Source organism: Botryllus schlosseri, chromosome 3 (genome assembly GCF_051294905.1).
Source record: "Botryllus schlosseri isolate E-star chromosome 3, Bs_hap1, whole genome shotgun sequence".
Classification (NCBI taxonomy): domain Eukaryota; kingdom Metazoa; phylum Chordata; class Ascidiacea; order Stolidobranchia; family Styelidae; genus Botryllus; species Botryllus schlosseri.
In genome coordinates, this window is record NC_137238.1 from 18,809,393 (window position 1) to 18,830,592 (window position 21,200).

Sequence of the window (21,200 nt, forward strand, 5' to 3'; positions counted from 1 at the left end):
GTTTATAAACATATCATAAATTCAAAATGGCGATGACTCATTTCTTATAATGAATGTGATTTTAGATTGACAACTCCAGCACGTTTATTACTTTATGCGATTTATTTGAAATAAGCGATCCATGCGCGTGTTAAGTAGATTCCGCATCTATAGGTGCACTGGGCAGTAGGCACAATATTAACTTATTTATAACTACCGCCACGACTCGAAGCAATCTAAAATGCGACGAGTTGAATATAAACGCTTTTTGCAGTAAAGAAGCGAGCAAGAAGTAGCGTAAACTGTAAGACTTGTAATGTAATGAAGTCGTTGCTGATTTCAAATTATGAGCTGCCACATAAAGTAACCGAATTAATTGAATATTTAGGGCATCGGTAAATTACGTTCGTCTACACGGAAGAACGTGCAGAATGCATGTTTTACATAGTAAGACATTAGCTGTCGGGTAAGTAAAGGTTGCTTGGTTATGATGCTGGCAGAAGGTACCATCAGCAAATCTATAACCAGATTGTCGTGCAGTTCTAAGAATCTGTATAATCCACTTCTTCACTAATTTCCGCAAATTGGTTATTGAGGATAAGCAGCTTATAAAACTCGCTAAATTTTTATGACGTTATAACGAATACGTTATCGTGAAATCAATGCTTGATTTGTTCTAAATATATACGCTAGTTATTATCTCCATGTCCTCATCATTCTAAATAGGCTATATAGTGCGTAACGCGAATGGATTCATATGTTGCATTCGACCCTCGAGCCAAAACAAGCCGCAGGCATTTTAGTTGCAATTAAATTACCCTTGTTCTCGACCTACAAAAATTATGCTGGTATTAGATTGAAGACCAATGTGTCAGGCGTTGGGAGTTTATCGCATTGACGGGCGATGATGACACTACAAATAACAACTGTACGTGTGCACAGGTTCGTGTCACCACATATTGTAGTGTTGCGACATAGGCCGGACGCATCAGTCCAAATCCTGAAAGCGAGAAAAGGCGCTCTGATCTTATTTGATGCGGAATTTAACCCCACGGAATCTCGAGTTCGTGTCCACTGGACTGACAGCTGTTTCATAGATGTCTGCGGAAAAGAGCTCATTCGATTTATTGGGGTCGTCAATATTCAACGAAAATCGGGCTACATAATTGTGCGCGGGTCGCATTGTTAAATGCGAATTGGTTAGCATCCAACTACACATACTGCGCTATATCGATAAAGCATCAATGCTAGTTGAATATGCTCGTTTGTACGTCTATAATGTTGATGGCACACTCGTCGCTTATTATTGCTCATGATTTACAGAGCCACTTACATTGATCATTCGTTGTACGTCTGTAATGGTACTGGTACACTCGTCGCCTCACCTTACAATTGAGAGCGCGGGCTCGGAAGCGTACCGTAGCCATCTCTAATTTAATGGTGGCTTTCTTGAGGCCGGAAAATGGACCTGAATCCTTTTCTGAGGTCAATAGGGACCATTATAATGCGGATATCTCGAAAAATATATGGTGATTGTCGCGCCAATAACAAATGTGTTTTCAATGCTTGCGCCTTATTAGACAACCTTTTTATTTAAGCTTCAATACGGACAGGCATTGGTAGCGAGCGCGATAGTGTAATGGTTACGGTTCTGTTCTACAAGTCATAGGGTCCTCGGTTCAAATCAGGGAAGGGAGCCGTTTTCATTCGGCCTTAAAGCTTCAATACATACGCATATTCTGAGCGAGCGCGGTAGTGTAACGGTCACAGTTCAGGTGCATAAGACACAAGGTTCTCGGTTCGATTCCGGGAGAAGGTACGTATCTGAGTAGTGAGGTCATCGGTTAAATCCATTAAAATTCGAGACAACAAAATTAAAAAAAAACTAGGCGGGAAAATTAGAAAAAAATACGCGGGAAAATTTAACTTTGAAAGTGGGCGTGGCTGGACACGTGGCGTAATCTCATTGGTGGCTATAATCGGCCTACATCTACTACTCTCGAAGCTAAAACGCCTACCCCTCCCGTGGGGTAAAACGCCCCACCCCTTAAAGTAGCCTACTGAAAAATGGATTGAGTAGCCGTTTATGGGTTCCTCAAGGATGCCTTCTCGGAGAACGCCATATATATTGAAATTGCTATTCGGCTGGCGAATATAGGCTATCCCTCTGACTAAACAAGATGCATTTCAAGAAATTACGACTTTGTTTTTTGACTTATCCTAATCAGTTGGTAATTCTGGATGGAATTTGTTTTCAAAAGAACCGATAGGCCACGCCATAGATACGGAGATGCTTGTAGGTCTGTATATGGATTAAGTATTCATCGGTTACTGAGTGCCATGCGGTATTTAGTACGGTATAACGGTGTGAAACGCCAATGGAGGCGTTTTACCCCGCCCATGTAGCAAAACGTCAAATTGATGAACATAGATGAATGATGAATTTACATATGATAATTAATAATCTACTTGGACTTTCCAGACAATTGTGGTAGAGTGGGGACGATATCTCGCGTGCAAATTACGAAATTCAATTCGTTTTGACTAGTTTGGTGGATATTATGACGTTTCCCGCTTAGGGTAGGCGCGTTGCCCCACTCTACCCCTATTAGGGGAGATGTGGTACCGATGAGACACTGGGACCGAAACTACTCGAAAAATTATCTATATAACCCCATGATTACAGTAGGCCTACCCGACTTTGTCTACCATGGCATGCTGGCAGAATCTGTCCTCTCATGCACAAAATTTCGACCTGCGTGAGTTATGTGGTCTGTGACAGATGATTTACGTTTTAGGGGGTGTAAAATAACTTTGGATCGACATTTACATTTTTTATATCACCTTCCAGACTAACAAACCCGCAATAATTTTTGATGTGAAGTATAGGGCTTTTATCAGGGTATATAATGGCACATATTTTTTTAATCAATATCATCCTTAATTGGACTATTTTCAATTCAGTTTCAATATTTATATGGTGGGGGACCTATGATACCATAGCCAAATCAAGCAAAATAGTTGGACCGACTAATCACTTAACAACAGAAAGACGCCTACATATATATATAGTGTAAATTAAAGTTACCTCTGTTGTTTTATCGCTATTACGAGGTATTTGAAAGTCAAAATGTCGATTTGCTGGTGATATGTATGATGCATTGATTTTGTAAGTTTCGGCGGAAATCAAAACATGATTTTATCCCAACTTTTGAGTTGATATTAACTATTTTATTTTTGATGATGGTGAAGAAACATTCTACATTGGCTTGCTATAGCGTACACAACAAAACAAGTTGAAAAAATTCAGTTTTGAGCGTACGTCTCGTAGGTCCCATGGTCGTATGCCATTGGACCCACCGGGCACACGACCATGGGACCCACCGGGTGGGAGCTGATGATACGTTCGAGCAACGAATTTTAAACGTTTAATAATATTTTTTGAAAAGGAGGATATCCATGTAAATGTTCGCGATAGGTAGAGCTTGTATCAAAGTGTTACGACAGCAAAAGATCTGCTATTCTCGGCTGAAGATTTGAGAGCCAGAGATCATTTTGCAATTTTTGATCCATCGGTACCACATCTCCCTTACGTGTATTCCTGTATGTTTGATATACTTGTATTATCGAATTGTCACGCAATTTCACTTGTGGTCGTGTACTCTCACTCACACGACTCATTTCACGCAGAACTACGATCTCGTTCGTTCGGTCATATGCAGGCCGTGTTATTTTTGGCATATGCCAAAACTGCCAAAAATAACTTATTTTTGGCATTTTTCGATTTTTATTTTTGGCAGTTTTGGCATCGTCCTCTAAATAGATAGTTTCAGCCTCGAATTAGTCACAAAAACGCTTTATTTGGGCTAGTTTGTCAAAAGACACCACAAAATGTGCAGCATCCACGTATAATCATAATCAGTGCCAACAAACAATCAGAAGAAGAAAAAACCTAACGATTTCATAGGTTAATAATATCAAACGAAACCACAAAATGTGCAGTATCCATCGGAATCGGTGCCAATAAGCAAAAAGAAAGAAAAGCCTAACAAACACGCTCAACAGCTGATTGTTACAGCTGTTGAATAGACTTAAATCATTTGCACTGTAACAGTGCTTCCAAAGTCAAGTCAGCTAAGTTTCTCCTAAATTCATTACTCGCCCAGCGAATCTGGGAAATATCGGCTTCAACAGTAGCCGTTGAGGGAAAGAATGTTGCCAGTCATCCACAAAAGGTTTTCACAGCTTCAAAATCTTTGGAGGGCCGAACCGGCTTCCATGCATCATGAAAAGAGATCATTTCGCCAGTGCCATCGATCTCATCGCGGAAAGAATGTTCTTCCCGATCCTTTTCCAGGAGTTTCCTGTGTTGTCTCTCAACACATTCTATTTAGTAGCCCGACTATCATTTCTCCTTCCGTCTACCAATATATTTTCGGAGGACTTTTGTGACTTCAGGTGGCTTTGATATTACTTACTCGCATGGAATAGTCCTGGGAAGGTTAGCTTGTTTAAGAATATTGACGCAACAAGACTGTCTGGCAAAACGAGACTATGCAGCTCAGAAATAGCCAGACAGTTTGTTGCGTCACAATGTTCAACTCGATCACAATGCAAAAATCGTGGTTGATTTAGGGGGTTCCAGCTCCATGAGCAGAATATAATTTATATTTTAATAATCAGTACTGCGGCAGATTCTCATTGATACCCGTTTTATCAAATTTAGTGCTCGACAAGCCGGTCAAAAATGGTCGTAAAATTGCCTTTGGAAAAGTGGAAAGTATGACGTAGACCAAATGCAGTCAGCCGTTCAATCTCGCTGTGCCTACACCATTTAGGACACCATGCTTTCACCCCTAATGGGTGGGCTAGACCCAGAATAAGAAACCTGCCTTTCACAAACGCTCTTCTCGCTTGTAACTAGGTCCTGTTAACACAACACCATGAACGAAATACACTATTTGGCAGGCCGGGTTATTTTTGGCATATGCCAAAAATTGCTTATTTTTGGCATTTTCAAATTTTTATTTTTGGCAGTTTTGGCATCTGGCTCCTTAAATGCCAAAAATAACACGGCCTGGTCATATGTCATGGTGGGTCGCATAATGAAACATTTCATTAAAAGTTGCTCGCGAACTGAAAAAGGTGGGAAAGCACTGGTTTATACCAAACAAGCTGAGGTTCCAATCAATAAATATGAATTTCTATAATTTTGTCCTTAACTCGAGTCCACCAAACAGCGTCAACTAGTTGTCGTGTAAGTCAGTTTTGTCCTTTGATATCACACTGTTGAGGTTATGCGAGTAACTATCCGGATATCCGCGGGAATTTTCATATTTGTTACAAAAACAGGCCCTAGCACCAGACAAAAACAAGGCTGCCAAGAGCCATCAATTGAAACCGTTTCCGTCATTCGAACAATGGCGAGGAGTCCTAGTTTTTACAAATGGTGGAACTTGTATTGCGAGTCGCCGTTTTGTGTAAGAGCCGGAGTCGCTACTTCAAAATTAAATGAGTCGTTAGTCGATTAGTCGATTAAAAACTCTCACACGGGTCGCTAGCTAACTAAAATGGTCCGTACTGTGTATTTAATAACCAGTATCGTATTTTAGGCACCGATACTGGAGCAGTCACTTTTCCGCTATCTGTAAATTATAGAATATTGGGTCACATATTCGCAATCGTGGTTTGTCAAGTTTGAATTCCAAGTTCAAATTACTACATCATAGATACAACATGGTGTGGTGAAACAATTATTGAGTTCACAGAATTAGGAATGCACTATCAGAGGCGATGGAAATTCTGAAAAATGTATGGGGAATTTCAGAATATAAAATACAACGTCTTGATTGTGATTATCCAAGCTTCTACTAGGCTAGGCTACTGAACTAAAGTATATTCACTAATTTGATATATTCCAGCAAGGAGTATACTTTACTAAATATAGTCACTGATTTAAAATATGATGGAGAAATAAGTTGCCACAAGCTACCAACGCACTAAGATCTCAATTTTATGCATAGAACCGACTATCGGCTCAACCAAGACACGAATTCTGGGATTAAAACAATCAGCGAGCCATAAAAAAGTTGGAATGAACAAATAGTGACAACAATGGGAAACTTATAACGGAGCAACGGATATAATTTGACAAATTGAAACGAACGATTGTTGGTAGAATTGGTAGAATGGGACTATATACCGCTAGAACTAATGACTTTAGAACAGTGGTTCTCAACCTTTTTGACCTCGCGGACCGGTAAAATTTCAAAAAATATGTGGCGGACCGGTGGACTTTCAAAATTTGAAATCAGCCCAATCTAAAGTATACAAACGTTTTATTGCAAGTATATGGTGCTAGAGAGTGACATTTGGAGAATTTTGACCGCAATTAAATGTTCATAATGGCATCCATGTGATTTTACGGTAGTGATCGAGTCTGCCGAGTCGCAGTAAAATTGCCTTGCCCAGATAAACGTGCTACCGCCGAGAGTCGTTTACACTTTACAGTCTTTCGCGCTGAAGGCCATGGATTAAATCGACCACGCTAACTCGAATAATATTATTCTCTTCGACAATATCGAGGAAGGAAGTGTTTCGGAGTCGAACCAAGCATCTTATCGTGCTACCTTGCTGATAGCCCACTACCACACACAGACGTAGGCTAGCTGTTCTGGCTACTCGCTACTACGAATAGAACGCGTCGCACGAAAACACCCGACGAAAGCTATACTTGGCCATCCACAAAATTATGGCCAGAAATGCACTTCTTTAGCCCACCCCCAAAGAAACGTTGGTCTTGGGTCATCCACAGGGTGATAAACCAAACTTCTGGGAGTTTCGCCCCCAAGACCTCACAGTTTGATAGATGTTCTCACTAGGACTTGTGAGCAGTGAGCACATTTATTCTACTCAGTGTAGCCAGAGAGTTTATGTAACCTAATTGCACCGAGCGCGAAAATTTTCTATAGTTTGTGACTGCATATTTATTGCCATGAATTTTTTATCCTATCTGAATTATCAGATTTTCCGGTAGAGCTGAGTGAGGTGTCGACTTGGAAAATTTAGGGCACGTAATTAATAATTAAACATATTCAGGTGGGCCTGTTAGATTAATTTACTTGGTTACATGTCAATATTTCGTGACCAACTGTCTCTCATATAGTGAATAGATATTAAAATCGCCCCAGCGTATTAAACTAAGAGACGCACACAATTCCAAATTACTATTTCTTCACTCGTGAATAATTGGTCTGTGGGGTAGGCTACAGATTGTCAGGACAGCGAGATTCGGTGGCAGCATTAGGTGCCTAGGACACTTAGACATATATGTATCGAAGTTTTCGGTCAACAAAGGGCATTCGTTTTCGGCCAAGGTTTTCTCGCTGACGAATGTTTTGGCACACTTTTCGGAGCCCCGTGTTAGCCTGGACTTCATTATGTGTTGGTGTCATTCAGTGTTGGGATTACTCGAGTCATGACTTGACTCGAGTCAGACTCGAGTCACCTTTTACCTATGACTTGACTTGACTCGAGTCACTTTGTAAAAATGACTTGACTTGACTTGACTCGACGCTTCAAAAATGCAGATTGACTCGTGACTCGAAGCAAAATTTACGAGTCAATTTCAAGTCATTAAGTAATCGATGTCGACTAAATCGCCGTATCTTGTATAAGTTCGGATTGTCAACCGATCACTCAACGATTGTGAGTTTTACCTATAGCCTCCATTGTTACATCACTAATGAATTGATTTTTAACGCAGAGATGAGCTTGAGGTAACGATGAGATGAGCTTATAGGTTACGTTGTCGTAAAATTGGTCACCTCTACCAGCCCTCTTGCGTGCTTTAAATCGAACGAATATCATCCATACGTTTATAATTGTATATCATGGATATATATGTGGGTTAGGGTATTGTTCCATATCATTTTATTGAATTTTCTGATACTTCATATGCTATCCTATATTTCGGCTGATAATTATCGATTGGGGTTGGGCACTGGGCAGAGCTGCATCACACACGAACCGCATATCAAAAATCGTTTCCTTAAAAGAGTCACAACACAAAAATTTATATATTGCCTTCTAATAAATTTCGTCATAAGGAATTGTAGGATATCGAATGAAGTTTATTATTGTGTGGTATAAGACGATGAGTTTCCAACTGTAGGCTGCAAGGTGTTCGAAATCGTACTGATAGTGCGGAGCTCGGTAATCATAATACTTCGCAAATTTGTCGATTTTGGGTAAATCTTGGCTATTATGCTTTTGGTGTTTGGTTTCGTAATGACGTTTCAATTCTTGCTTTGTGGTTATTGGGCGAATCTTGACGGAAAAGGCAAAGTGGCTTACGTTCATTATCACTGAATGCACATTGCACACTCATTGTAGAGCCGCAATCAAAGAATCAAAGAACAGCATGCGGCTCACGAGTCGCAGTTTTCCCACCCCTGTTATGCATGAGCGATATAGCGCTTTCTTGCGTGTATAATCAACTCTTCATTCGTTCCTTGATTCAGAATAAATGGGTACTCCATATGTATTTAAAACAGTTAGCAAAATGCAATGAACTTGAATCATGTATCGTACTTTGAAAATTCAACTTGACTCGTGACTTGACTTGACTCGACTTGACTCGAGTCACCTCCAAAAATCAGGTGACTTGACTTGACTCGAGTCACCTTTGAAAATCGAGTGACTTGACTTGACTCGAGTCAAAATGTGCAATGACTCGAGATGACTCGTGACTCGAAGGTAGTGACTTGATCCCAACACTGTCATTATGTGTTGGCGCGTTGTGGCGCAGTAATGACTGACGCGTAAATGCCTATTTCTATAAATCGCGCCTATTTCTTGATGGAATGGCACCCAATAAGCAAGACATATAGTGATATACAATCGCGCCAGGCGCGGAAAACTTAGAAAAAAGTTGGATAGTTTCAAAATACACTCAATAATTTCACGAAATAATTTGGGGCTCGGCCCCGCTCCAGTTGCGGGGTTTGGGATGTGGCAGATACAGTCCCGCACAAAATGAATTAATCGAAAACGAATGATCGCGCAAACTGTGCGGTTTAGTGAGTCAGCTTGTACTTGTCGCTCGCATGTCGTTAAATGGCACTGCTGTAACTTCAAGTCAAATCGAACATGTTTCCAGCCCTAATGTTACCTCACGAAGTTCTGAAGCTGTATAAAGTTTGATGTTTTATTTATTTTACCAATGAGCAAACCTTCCAACATATCGCATCTTGAAATTTGGGTATTAAATTGCAATGCACCTCACTGACCGGCAGTGACGTCGTCGCGGACCGGCGGTTGAGAACCACTGCTTTAGAACAATATTAAGTGCAGTCACCGGAACATGAATAGAAGCATAAACCCTGTTATTGCGTTCTATGGACAGCTTAATATAAATAGGAAATTTAAACACTGTACGTATACCTCAATATATATCATCAGTAGTACTTCATTAAATCTTGAAGATATCAACTTAATCATCGGTATTTCTATAGAAAAATTACAGCAAATACAATAATTCAAGGCCAGATAGGCACAAATAATTTGAAATCGTTTATAAATTGAAGCGGTGAAGGATGATATTTCAATATCCAATACCATGTACTTCAACCGCACATAATAATTTGGAACGTGTTCTAAACAAGATAATCTCTCAATCTAATTGATTGTGACACAGTATGACCAGCTTTCACATTGAAATCAATCAGAAGTAATTCCGTGATGTGAGCAGAATCAATTCAATATCATACATGGAAATACACTGACACTGAGGGCTCTAAGTGAGTAACAGTATTAATTGTTTTGAATCACATATCTCCTGCTTTCCATCTTGACTTGGATCGATTTCAAATATCCCAGATCAATTTCCGCACAAATATTGTCATGATTTTCGCCAGTGAGATACAGCTTGTCGCTGATGTAAAAGCTTTTTGCGATACTAACGACTTCAATGTCTGATACAGGAGCCCAACAATCTATTTTTGGGTCATACACTGACACAATGCAAGCCGGTTCGTTTCTTTTGTAACAGAAAGTGAACAGTCTCTGATCATACCACAAAGCAAGACCAGTATGACACCCTTCAAGCATATTTTTGATGCGTGAACACTTCTTGGTATCTACGTCCAGTACATATGCTTGACAATTACCATTTTCACTCATTACAAAAATCTGGTCCTCGGATGCTGTGATGAAAAACTTGTTTGGAAGGAGAAGTTGCGATATGTGGTGTCGTAAGTCTGAAGTTGTTATATCAAATTTGTATGCATATTTTGAAGTGATCATATATACATAGTTTCCTATTCCGACACATCTGCAAAAACATGCAGAAGTATTTTCCGGTTCATCTAGGGTGTCCTTACCACATCTCCAGCAGCGCCTTGAAATTGTAAAATCTGATGCCCGAGATCGAGTCACATTCCATTTCCCCTCATAGAACCGATACATCTTTACTCCGTCGCCAGCGTAAACACCGTCATTGTGAAACACCACACTAACTTCATCAGAAAATGTGCCAGGAAATGCAATGGGTGGCAGATATTTGCCAGATTTCACATCATACCGTACGATCATATGACCCTCATTATGAAAATACAGGGCTTGACTTAGACGTTTTTTCTTAGGTGCAGAGCATGGCGTATCATCGACAAAGTGCTTCGCAATCAGCGCTAAACAGTCGTTTGAATCGTTAACAAGTTGTTCTGATAAAATATTCTCCTTCAGGTAGTCTTTAGACAGGCATGACAAGTTGATGGTTTTAAACAACTTGAAAATCCACTTCTTCCTCTGTTCCAGATCATCGCTGACCCAGGACAATATCCCATTCCATTTCTGTACTTCACAAATTCTACCTGTTACGGCGTTTTGCAATAGATTCAAGCAATGCGAAAGACAATCATACTCCAAGGATTTGAAGACATCAGTTACAATGAATTCATTGAAATTTCTTGCCAGGAAAATTCCGATTTTACCACTCAGTGATTCCTTGCAATGTAGATTTGACAGTATGACCATCTCGGCACAATTCTCCATACTAATCCTATCTGCTAGGAACTCCACGCAAAGTCTGGCCAAGTCATTCAGCTGCATCATCTCAGTTAAGTTGAGCATGTCCTTTGCAGTCTTCACGGAAATTTCAACTTTGCCGGAATACACAAAATCCAGACATTGTTTGACTACTTCAGTAGGGAAGTGGGAAAAATCAATGATGCCAGTGCGAGCTTCCTTCGTATCATTCCCAAACATAGCCTCAAAATATTCTGTCGCCGAGGCTAAAACAGTCTTGTGAGCTTTGAATTCAGTGTCCGCGCAGTTGATAGTGACATCGCAAAATTTGCCGTCGCATCTCAATCTTTGAAGTGACATAATTAGATTTCCTGGGAAGTGTTCAGACTTGACTACGATCACAGAATCATCCTCCATGGCTGCAATCGCAGAATCGCCCTCCATTGTCCCAGGTCAAATATTATATACTTATGTTATAATAAGCTACCTACCAAGTGGGAACAAAATGATAATGGAACCCTGTCTAAAATGTTAGGACAAAAATGTGCATTCAACAGTATGGATATTTAAATATAATACATATACACCCCGCAGTCTCACACATGAGATGTGGTTGAATTTGCACGATTTTTTGGTAACATAGTGTTCCCAGAGCCTAAGTTGCAAATTTTGTTCATGACGATTTCAGAAATGCTCGGCATCACCTTCACAGGTGCCACTCTCATATCTTTTTCGTAACCAAGTCAGTTGCTTTTCTTTCTCTAGCTACCATATCCAAGCTAGAGCTATGTACCTAGAGGCGGTGTTAGAATTCAGCCGGTTTGCACCAATTTTATGACATCAAAAACTCTGGATGCTGTTTAATCACGTTATGTAACAAAACTGGCTGAGAATTTTGATTTTTGTAATAGAACCCGTTGAACTAATTTTGAATCCAACCAGTCTCTGCATTTGAATGAATATCGATGTCAACACTTCATTCCTTCCAAGCACGGCGATTGTTCCTAGCAATGTTGATTTTCATGTTTTAGGGTTCTTTTGAGGTTGAGGTTCCCCAATCCCCGTGCCACGACAAGCTCATAATATATATTACTGGAATCAGTACTGCGGTAGCATGCGAATTAGATTTACAAAAAGCATATACATTTATTTTTACAATAACGCTGGGTTTGATGATTTCATAATTAAATAGAGCCTGTGGGGTTTTTGCACTAAAAGGGTCAACTGCCACTGCCCGTTCTCTAAATTCGATGCCCAATCGTGGATTTCGAGCTGAGAAGTCACGAGTCAGAGATGATTGGCTATTTTCTGCAGCTGCATGAATGTCATCATATTTATGGCATTGCCATGAGCAACAAACTGCCGGACGCACTGCAGTTCCTCAAATGATACCGAATACGATAAATTATCAAATTCGCATCAAAATATCAGTCGTAAAGCAAACGAAATCGATATACGACACATACCATACTTCAGCAACATTTCCACGAAAATACATGCCGTGGTTGTTATGTTAGGCTTACCATATTTTGGAAATCTAAAAAGAGGACACTTTTTCAGAAATTTTAGACTTGCAAATCCGGAGAAGAATTCTCAAAAACCGGTGAATTTTTCCCACTTTGTGAGCGGTTGACTAAAAGAAAAAAAAAAGAAAAAAAAGGTCATCTTTCTGCTCAGAGCTCAAAATACAGTTTTTCTCTCCACATTGCTAGGTGGATGACTAAAAAAAAAGGTCAACTTTTCGCTCAGAGCTAAAATAACCGTTTTTCAATCCGAAATACCCGCCGGAGCGTTACTTCTGTGCTAATTTACGACATATCACTCGCATTTTGCTCTAAATGTGACCTCAACTTTCAAAAAAGAGGAAAATTCTCAAAAAAGAGGACAAAACGGCGTCCTCCGAGGACACTTTCACAAAAGTCAAAAAAGAGGGCAAATCCTCTTAAAAGAGAACGTATGGTAAGTGGTAACCCTATGTTTTGTTTACTTACGGCAGAACTCCTTACAGTACTTGATCTTTACATCATATTCAATACGGTAGCAAGAAGTTATTAAGTCCTGAGTATTTACAGTAAAAACCAAACCAAACCTACATTCTTCGACATTAACAAAAGCCACCAAACTCACCAAAGCCACTCATCTATGTTGAAACGAGTGGCTTTGACATCAACGAACCCGAGCGTTGTCTTGAGTCTTGGTCGTTGTTGGAGACGGCAGTAGAGCGTGACCAATCCGCAGATACTCATCATTGAGAATTTGGAAACATGAAGCCTGAGAGAGAAATAATGATGATAAGTAGTAAGGTCATCTAGTGCAGTGGTTCTCAACCTTTTTCGCCTCGCGGACCGGTAAAATTTCAAAAAATGTCTGGCGGACCGGTGAACTGTCAAAATTGAAATGATAGCCAAAATATAAAGTATGCAACCGTTTTTTGCAATGATATGGTGCTTGAGAGTGACAATTAAAGGGTTTTGATCGCATTTAATTACATTCATGATGGCATCCATGTGATTTTATGGTAGTGAGTCTGCCGAGTCGAGGCACCTTGTCGTGCTACCTTGCTCATCGCCCACTGCCACCAGACGCAGGCTACTCAGGCACTGCGAATACAATTAGTGCCGCAAGAAAACACATTACAGCAGTTATACCGGCCATGCGCAAATCCGGGCCGAAAAAGCACTTCGTCAGCCCACCCCAAAAATGTTGGTCTTGGGGGCCCCACAGGGCGATAAGCAAAACTTCCGGGGGCTTCGCCCCAGGATCCTACACTTGGGTGGATGTTTTAACTTGTACTTGTGATCACATCCATTCTACTCAGCGTAAGCAGAGAGTTTACGTAGCTTATCGCGACAATAGCGAAAATTTTCAATTATTCACAACTGAAGCGGTTTTCTCGCGGCCGAATTTTTAGCCCAAATTTCGGAGTCCCATATGTTAACTTAAACTTCATTTTGTGTTGGTACGTCGTGGCGCCGTAATGGCTGACGCCGAAATGCCTATAAATCATGCGTATTTCTCGAAGAAGGGCACCTAATAAGCAAGACATTTAGGGACACTAAATCGTGCAAAGCCCGAAAAGAAATTGAAAAATCTTGGAAAAAGTTTCAAATAAAACGCTATGATTTATGTTCATTTGCGAAATAATTTTGGGTCCTTTTAAATTGGGCGGTTTGGTGTGCCCCAGTTACGGTCCTGCTCAAAATAAATGAATCGAAAACCAATGATCAAACTGCGCTGTTTAGCGATGAGTGAGCTCGTATCTGTTCTGTATTTGTCGCTCGCATGTCGTCAAATGAAACGTCTTGAACTTTAAGTCAAATCGAGCATGTTTCCAGCCCTAACGTTACCTCACGAAGTTTTGAATCAGTTTAAAATTAGATGTTTTATTTATTTTATCAAAGGACAAGCCTTCAACATTGCATCTTGAAATTGAAGTATAAAACTGTCATACCTTGCAGACCGGCAGGAATGTTGTCGCGGACCGGCGGTTGAGAACCACTGAATTCTAGTGTACAGTGCAGACGCTGTAGCAGTTGAAACCACTGAGCTATATTATTATTATTATTATTGGTACAACACAGAGGCCCTTATCGCTTTTTTCAAGCTATGTTAGGCTAACCATATTTTGGAAATCTAAAAAGAGGACACTTTTTCAGAAATTTGCAACTTCCAAAACCGGGGTAGAATTCTCAAAAACCGGTGAAATTTTCCCACTTTGTGATCGGTTGACTAAAAAAAAAGGTCATCTCTTCGCTCAGAGCTAAAATCACCAGTTTTCACTCCGAAATACCCGCCGGAGCTTCACTTCTGTGCTAATTTGCGGCATATCACTGGCAATTTGCTCTAAATCTGACCTAGATTTTCAAAAAGAGGACAAAATTTCAAAAAAGAGGACAAAAGGGCGTCCTCCGAGGACACTTTCAAAAAAGTCAAAAAAGAGGACAAATCCTCTTAAAAGAGGACGTATGGTAAGCCTAAGCTATGTGCTGCCACGACATGAATTGTGATAATGTTCGTAGTGTCTTTGCCTTTCGTAATCGTGGGGACGGCTTTCATTCTCTTCTCCCAGTGAGTCTGCAGTCACCCTCACTAGCACGCGCCCCCAGCGTTGTCTCAGCTGCCGACTTGTAGCACGGCTCACTTTCGGTCTGGGCTTTTCAATGCACTACTGTAGCAGTGAGATCGGCGATGAGTAGGGTTATCACTTACCATACGTCCTCTTTTAAGAGGACTTGTCCTCTTTTTTGACTTTTTTGTAAGTGTCCTCGGAGGACGCCCTTTTGTTCTCTTTTTTGAGATTTTGTCCTCTTTTTTGAAAGTTGAGGTCACATTTAGAGCAAAATGCGAGTGATAGCCCGTAAATTAGCACAGAAGTGACGCTCCGGCCGGTATTTCGGAGTGAAAAACGGTGATTTGAGCTCTCAGCGAAAAGTTGACCTTTTTTTCTTTTAGTCAACCACCTAGCAATGTGGAGAGAAAAACGGTAATTTGAGCTCTCAGCGAAAAGTTGACCCTTTCTTGACTACTTTGACCACCTCCGGCAATACAACACTGTCCAAGGTGAAGCCTCTCCTTTCTAAACTGGTTCATTTGTGCAGCAGTAATATATAGTAATTTATTAAATGTGTGGTTTGATATGCATACGTCGCACGCAACAAAGGTGAAGGGCGCTTCAGTATCAAACCTATCTACTGGCAAAGGTGCCATTTTCTGGCTCTCAAGGGGCCGTCGCAACTTGCGACAAATAACACAACACCCAATTACATGCGTCACTCGAGACGATCCATTTATCAACCAGCAATACCCGTGTTGACGGATAAGATTCAAAGTCATGTAGCGAGTAGGGCTGGGCAAAATCGAGTACCCAAGTGATTCGATTCTGAATCACGTATAACAATTCGAGTCGAGTCGAGTAATCGAATATAGCTCGTTATGTCGTCACGACAGAATGTACTCTGTCAAAGTTCAAATATGTACCTTTTATACTACCACAAGGAACCTAATGCCTGTTATCCGGCACAGTAAAGATACTTTGGTATTTTTTTGACCATGCCGATTTGATTGCACTTCTAGAAAATGTTGTGAGGTGATCATGATTTCGGAAATGTGTTATTTCCAGTAACGTTCGTTGCTTTGTACTATGTCTGGTATGCTGCGACACATCCAATCAAGGCTTCAAGTCTTCCACAGTGGAAAATAGTATCGAAACTATAATTCTCGTTAGTAAATTAACTTTCAGTTGCGAGGAGCGTATAATTTCAGTACTCGAAAAAATCGTATTTTACTACTCGACTCGAATCATTAAAATTAATACTCGATTCAGATTCGAATACTCGAATCATTGTGCCCAGCCCTAGTAGCGAGTAGCGACCGGAGTGGTTACTACGTCCTACGTTGGAGTATTTGGTTGTATTAAGTATCATTGAACCTGGTAAATCTACAAGTTTCTGACTGTAGCGGTCGCTGAAACGTAGGTAGGGTTGCATTAAAAACAAAAATAAATTTAAAACAAACATGTTTAAAACAAGGCCCTAATTTAAAACATTTTTTTCAAGTCATGACGTCACGAATATTCAATTGTTACGTCATAGTGGATTGACAATGACAATTGAAAATGTAGGGTAAATATATAGCTCCTTTGACGAAATATCTGTACTATTAATGTTTAACCGACTATTTTAAGGGTTCCAACCATCCCAATTCCCATTTCGATGTACGTCGGCTATATCTGATGGTAATTGTCCATAGGCTCAAACAATATGTTTTTTTGGAAAGTATTGACACAATTATGGCATAATTTTACCACTTAGAAAAAACACAATTTTGTTATTTTTAAAAGGGACTTTTTTTAAAACACTGTTTAAAAAATGCTTTAAACGAAGTGTTTTAAAACATCGTTTGTTTTAAATGCAACCCTAATTGCAAGTAGATGTTTGTTTCTATGACTCGCAAATACATGGGTTCCCGAAGCCTTGCAGTTTACCGTAAGTGTCCTCCCTCCTCCGGCGGGGGGTTAGTAAAGATTACGAACCACAAGCAGTTTTAAATATTTCGGTTCTGCCAAGGCATACAGCGTGACAACGTGGTTATTTTGGCGATATCTGACTGACATGATTTTACTTCTGGCCACAAGAAATGTGGATAATTGAATTTTCGAAGTTATCGTTCCTGCTATGATGCGATTGCAGTCTCGGTATTCATGGTGTTTCGACTTAATCTTGTCATTTTACATTTCCCTGGTATTTCTTATTATGCATGTGAGGGATTCGTATCACTCCAGAAAAACCGAGTTGAACATGACTTGAACTCGAGTCTAAACGATATGACTCGGACTTGCACTTAATAACTGACGCTCATCATTTTGACTACCTGTTACCAGACTTGGACAACTAGATAATTCTAGTTGTCTAATTTCACTAAATTAGAGAGCAATGCTCACTAAATTAAAGAGCAATGCAAGTAATCTAATTTTAATCTAGTTTGTGAAATGTTTCCATGCTCTAATTCTAATCTAATTTGTGAAATGTTCCTATGCTCTAACTTCAAATCTAATCTAATTTACTGTTTTCTTGAAAATGCCTCTTTGTGCGAGACATTTTGCAGCGAATTAACGGCAAGAATATATATCCCTCTCGCACAGGGAAATCCAGTGCCAACTGCCAAGCCGCCATTCCCTTACTTACACCATATAGTCACAGTAGTTGTTTCTGCGCGGCTTTGATTGCCGATTTCCAGGCGCAGAAGCCTTCCTAATCTTGAGATATCTTGACACAAAACTGTTGCAATTCAACTGTCTGGCACTCCCAATGTTAAATACTGAAGAAATGTATTGTCCAAACGTAACGAGTACAGACCAGGATTTACAATTATTTAAGCGTCATCAAAAATATCGAACTGAAAATGTTCCAACAGACGCTTTATATACCCCAACTAAAACGACGCGATAAAGACGATTACTAATAATTACATTGCTACAACGATTAATTGCGCAAGGAAAATAATGAATTGACAATCGTAAACACTCCTCCCCTTGGCTGATCTCAGCCAACAACCGATTTCTCCAACAAATGGAGTTTCTGGATTGGTCTCGTGACCAATCCACGCGCTGTTTTTAACTTAAGCGTTCGGATGAGACCGTCTCTACTCCTGTACGCATCGACTACTTTTCCGGTCTTCCAGTTCGAGCGGGAATACCCTTCATCGGCAATAAGACAGACGTCTCCGATTTCTGGAACGGAATGCTCTGTTGTCCATTTATTTCTGCGGAGTAGTGTTGGCAAATACTCCTTGGTCCATCTAGTCCAGAATTGTTTCAGCAAGGTCTGAAGGTAGCGAAACCGTTTTGAAACGTTCACAGTGGACTTGACCGGGAAATTCGGTAGGTGCCGTAACGGACGACCGAGAGCGAGATGTGCGGGTGTAATCGCTTGTCCATTCCTCGGGTCGGATCCCAGATAAGTCAACGGACGTTGATTCATGGCACATTCAATATCTGTTAACACAGTATACAGCTCAGAGAATGTCAATTTGGCCTTACCGAGAACTTTTCGTAGAGGCTCCTTTATCGACCTATTCATGCGTTCGTAGAATGCGCCACGATGAGGTGCTCGCTCTGTGATGTATTTCCAGACGATCCCGTTATCAGTGAGAAACCTTTGCAAAGCTTCGCATTCCAACTTTTTCCGGAGCGAGGCGCGCGTTGATATCGTCAGCAACTTCTCAGCTTTCTTGAATGTTAACTGATTATCACAAATGATTTCATTGCACCAACCTCTCCTGTTAATCATGCGTTGCAGGGCCGCTAAGAACTCCTCCGTTGTCATGTCGTTCGTGAGTTCGAGATGAATCATCCTGCTATGAGGGCACGTAAACAGACAAATGTAAGCCTTTTTCATCTGGTCGCCACAGGACTTCACGTAAATCGGCCCTGTAAAATCCAAGCCGACCTGTGAGAATGCGGGAGAAATGCAAACGCGCTCCGGAGGGAGAACACCCATTTTTTGGTGCAGATGTTTCGTGTTGCGATGTCTACACACCACGCATTGGCGCAAAACTCGACGGACTTCACTGCGAATGTGAATGATGTGAAAACGTTCACGTAGAATGGCGATCGTCGTATCTTGCGGTGAATGAGCGGCTGCCTCGTGTACATGCAAGATCAATTTTTCAATTAGTGGTTCCTTGGCTGGAAGAATAATGGGAGGTTTTGCACGATCAGACAAGTCTGACATACACAGACGATTGCCAGCGACAATTACCGCGAGGTCAGTATCGAGCCGTGGATCCATGTCTCGGAAGGGACACGTGGTTGGAACATTTTTACTAACCTCAAACTGTTCAAATGAAGCAGCAAATCGGGACCTTTGTATCAAACGAAACAGGTGCGCCTCCGCCAATTTGAATTCATTGGGCCCTATGAAGTTATTTTCGCAATCTGGATCAAGTTTGTCAAAATCACGATTCTTCCATCGCAGAATTCTAGCTGTAACGCGAACAATTTTCGAGTAACTGCTAAACTTGCTTTCATAGAACGGAATTGAAGTCTCAGTTTTCGTTAGTAGCACGTGCTTTGCTGCAATCTCGAATTTCACGTCATCAAGGGAATGTTCTAATTTTGATTTCTTTGGCCAATTCGAACTGCCTTCCGAGAGCCAAGAAGGTCCAAACCAATACTTTGAACTGTCTTTGATAAATGTAAGACTCACCCCTCGACTGTGCATATCCGCGGGGTTATCGACACCGGGGCAGTATCTCCACACGTCAGGTGAAACGAGATCGTGAATTTCTTGCACGCGATTGCGAACGAATGTCTTCCAGTGGGAGCTTGGCTTAGCGATCCAAGCAAGCGTAATTTCGGAATCAACCCACAAATGAATCTGATCACATTCGACGTGCGAATCCCATGCGTGAAGGACATATTTGATCAATTTCGCTAAACTATGAGCAGCCATCAACTCAAGCCTAGCAACCGAAACGGATTTCAACGGGGCGACTCGGGTTTTAGCGATCAAGTATTGAATATGAACGTTACCTTGATCATCTTCTGCTCGCACGTACACAACAGCTCCATATGCTTGTTCGGAAGCGTCGGCAAATCCGTGAAGCTGCACACTTTTCACTGATGTTAATCTAGAGAAAATGTATCGAGGGAATTTGATTGAATTGAGCACAGCCAAGTCATCAATCCACTGTCGAAACTTCATAGCTATGTCGTCATCCACTGGTTCGTCCCATTCGTATTGTTTCTTCCAAACTTCTTGCAGCAATATTTTGGCACGTACGACATATGCTGAAAAGAAGCCAAAAACATCATATATCTGACTCAGTTTGCTGAGCATGGTTCGCTTCGTGACGTTGGTTTCCTGGTCGCACATCTTGGGCTTGACGTTGCAATACATCGTGTCATCAGTAGTACACCACTTCAACCCGAGAGACGAAGCTTCACCTAAATTGCTGTCGCCGAGATCTAAATCACAATTCGGTAATCGCGCCTCCGCAGGAATGCTATCCATTAATTCTCGACTGTTAGAGGCAAACTTAACCAAAGTCCAGCCACCGCTCTTAAAGAAATCAACCAAATTCCGCTGTTGTCTGGCAACATCCGCAACAGAATCTCCACTGATATGGATATCGTCCACGTACATGTTTTTCTTAATTTGTTCTGCAAAGTTGAAACCGAATTTCTCTACCATTGCAGCAGAATTTGCATGGTGATGAATAGTTTGTATCGCAAGAAATGGACTGGACGAAACGCCAAACATAACCCTTTCCATAACGTAAACATCAGGTGCCCGTTGTGGGTCGCAATTTCTCCAAAGATACAAGTGGTACCGTTGATGGTCAGGTGCAATGGCCGTTTGACAAAACATTTTGCGAATATCACCATTCAATGCTACTCGATGAGTGCGAAATCGTAGCAATACCTCACCGATATCTGGTAGCAGGTTTGGACCTTTCAATAGACAATCGTTTAATGAGTGACCGTTCTGAGTTTTAGCACTTGCGTCAAACACGACCCGCAATTTTGTTGAACAACTATCCTCACGAAACACGGGGTGGTGAGGAACAAAATAATGCGGAAGGGATTGAATTACTGCCATCTCGTCTTGACTTAATAGCCGTGCAAAACCATTGGATTGGTACTCCATGATTGCGCGATCGTAACTTTCCAATCTATCGGGCTTTCTACGCAGGGA

General features: G+C 40.9%; 1 protein-coding gene across 1 annotated transcript; it reads right to left on the reverse strand.

Annotated features, from left to right (window-relative positions):
• Nucleotides 1-5,769: 5,769 nt before the first annotated feature.
• Nucleotides 5,770-11,604, reverse strand: LOC145435929 (kelch-like protein 3). Its single transcript, XM_080313197.1, has 2 exons — nt 9,673-11,604; nt 5,770-8,756 (listed from the first exon to the last, which is right to left on the reverse strand). The coding sequence occupies exon 1, from the start codon at nt 11,446-11,448 to the stop codon at nt 9,793-9,795; it is 1,656 nt and encodes a 551-aa protein (XP_080169323.1). The 5' UTR covers nt 11,449-11,604; the 3' UTR covers nt 5,770-8,756; nt 9,673-9,792.
• Between the last annotated feature and the right edge of the window lie 9,596 nt (nt 11,605-21,200).

Bases quoted from the DNA above. Each gene is read 5' to 3' on its own strand.
- LOC145435929 (XM_080313197.1), bottom strand. From the start codon at position 11,448: ATGGAGGGCGATTCTGCGATTGCAGCCATGGAGGATGATTCTGTGATC.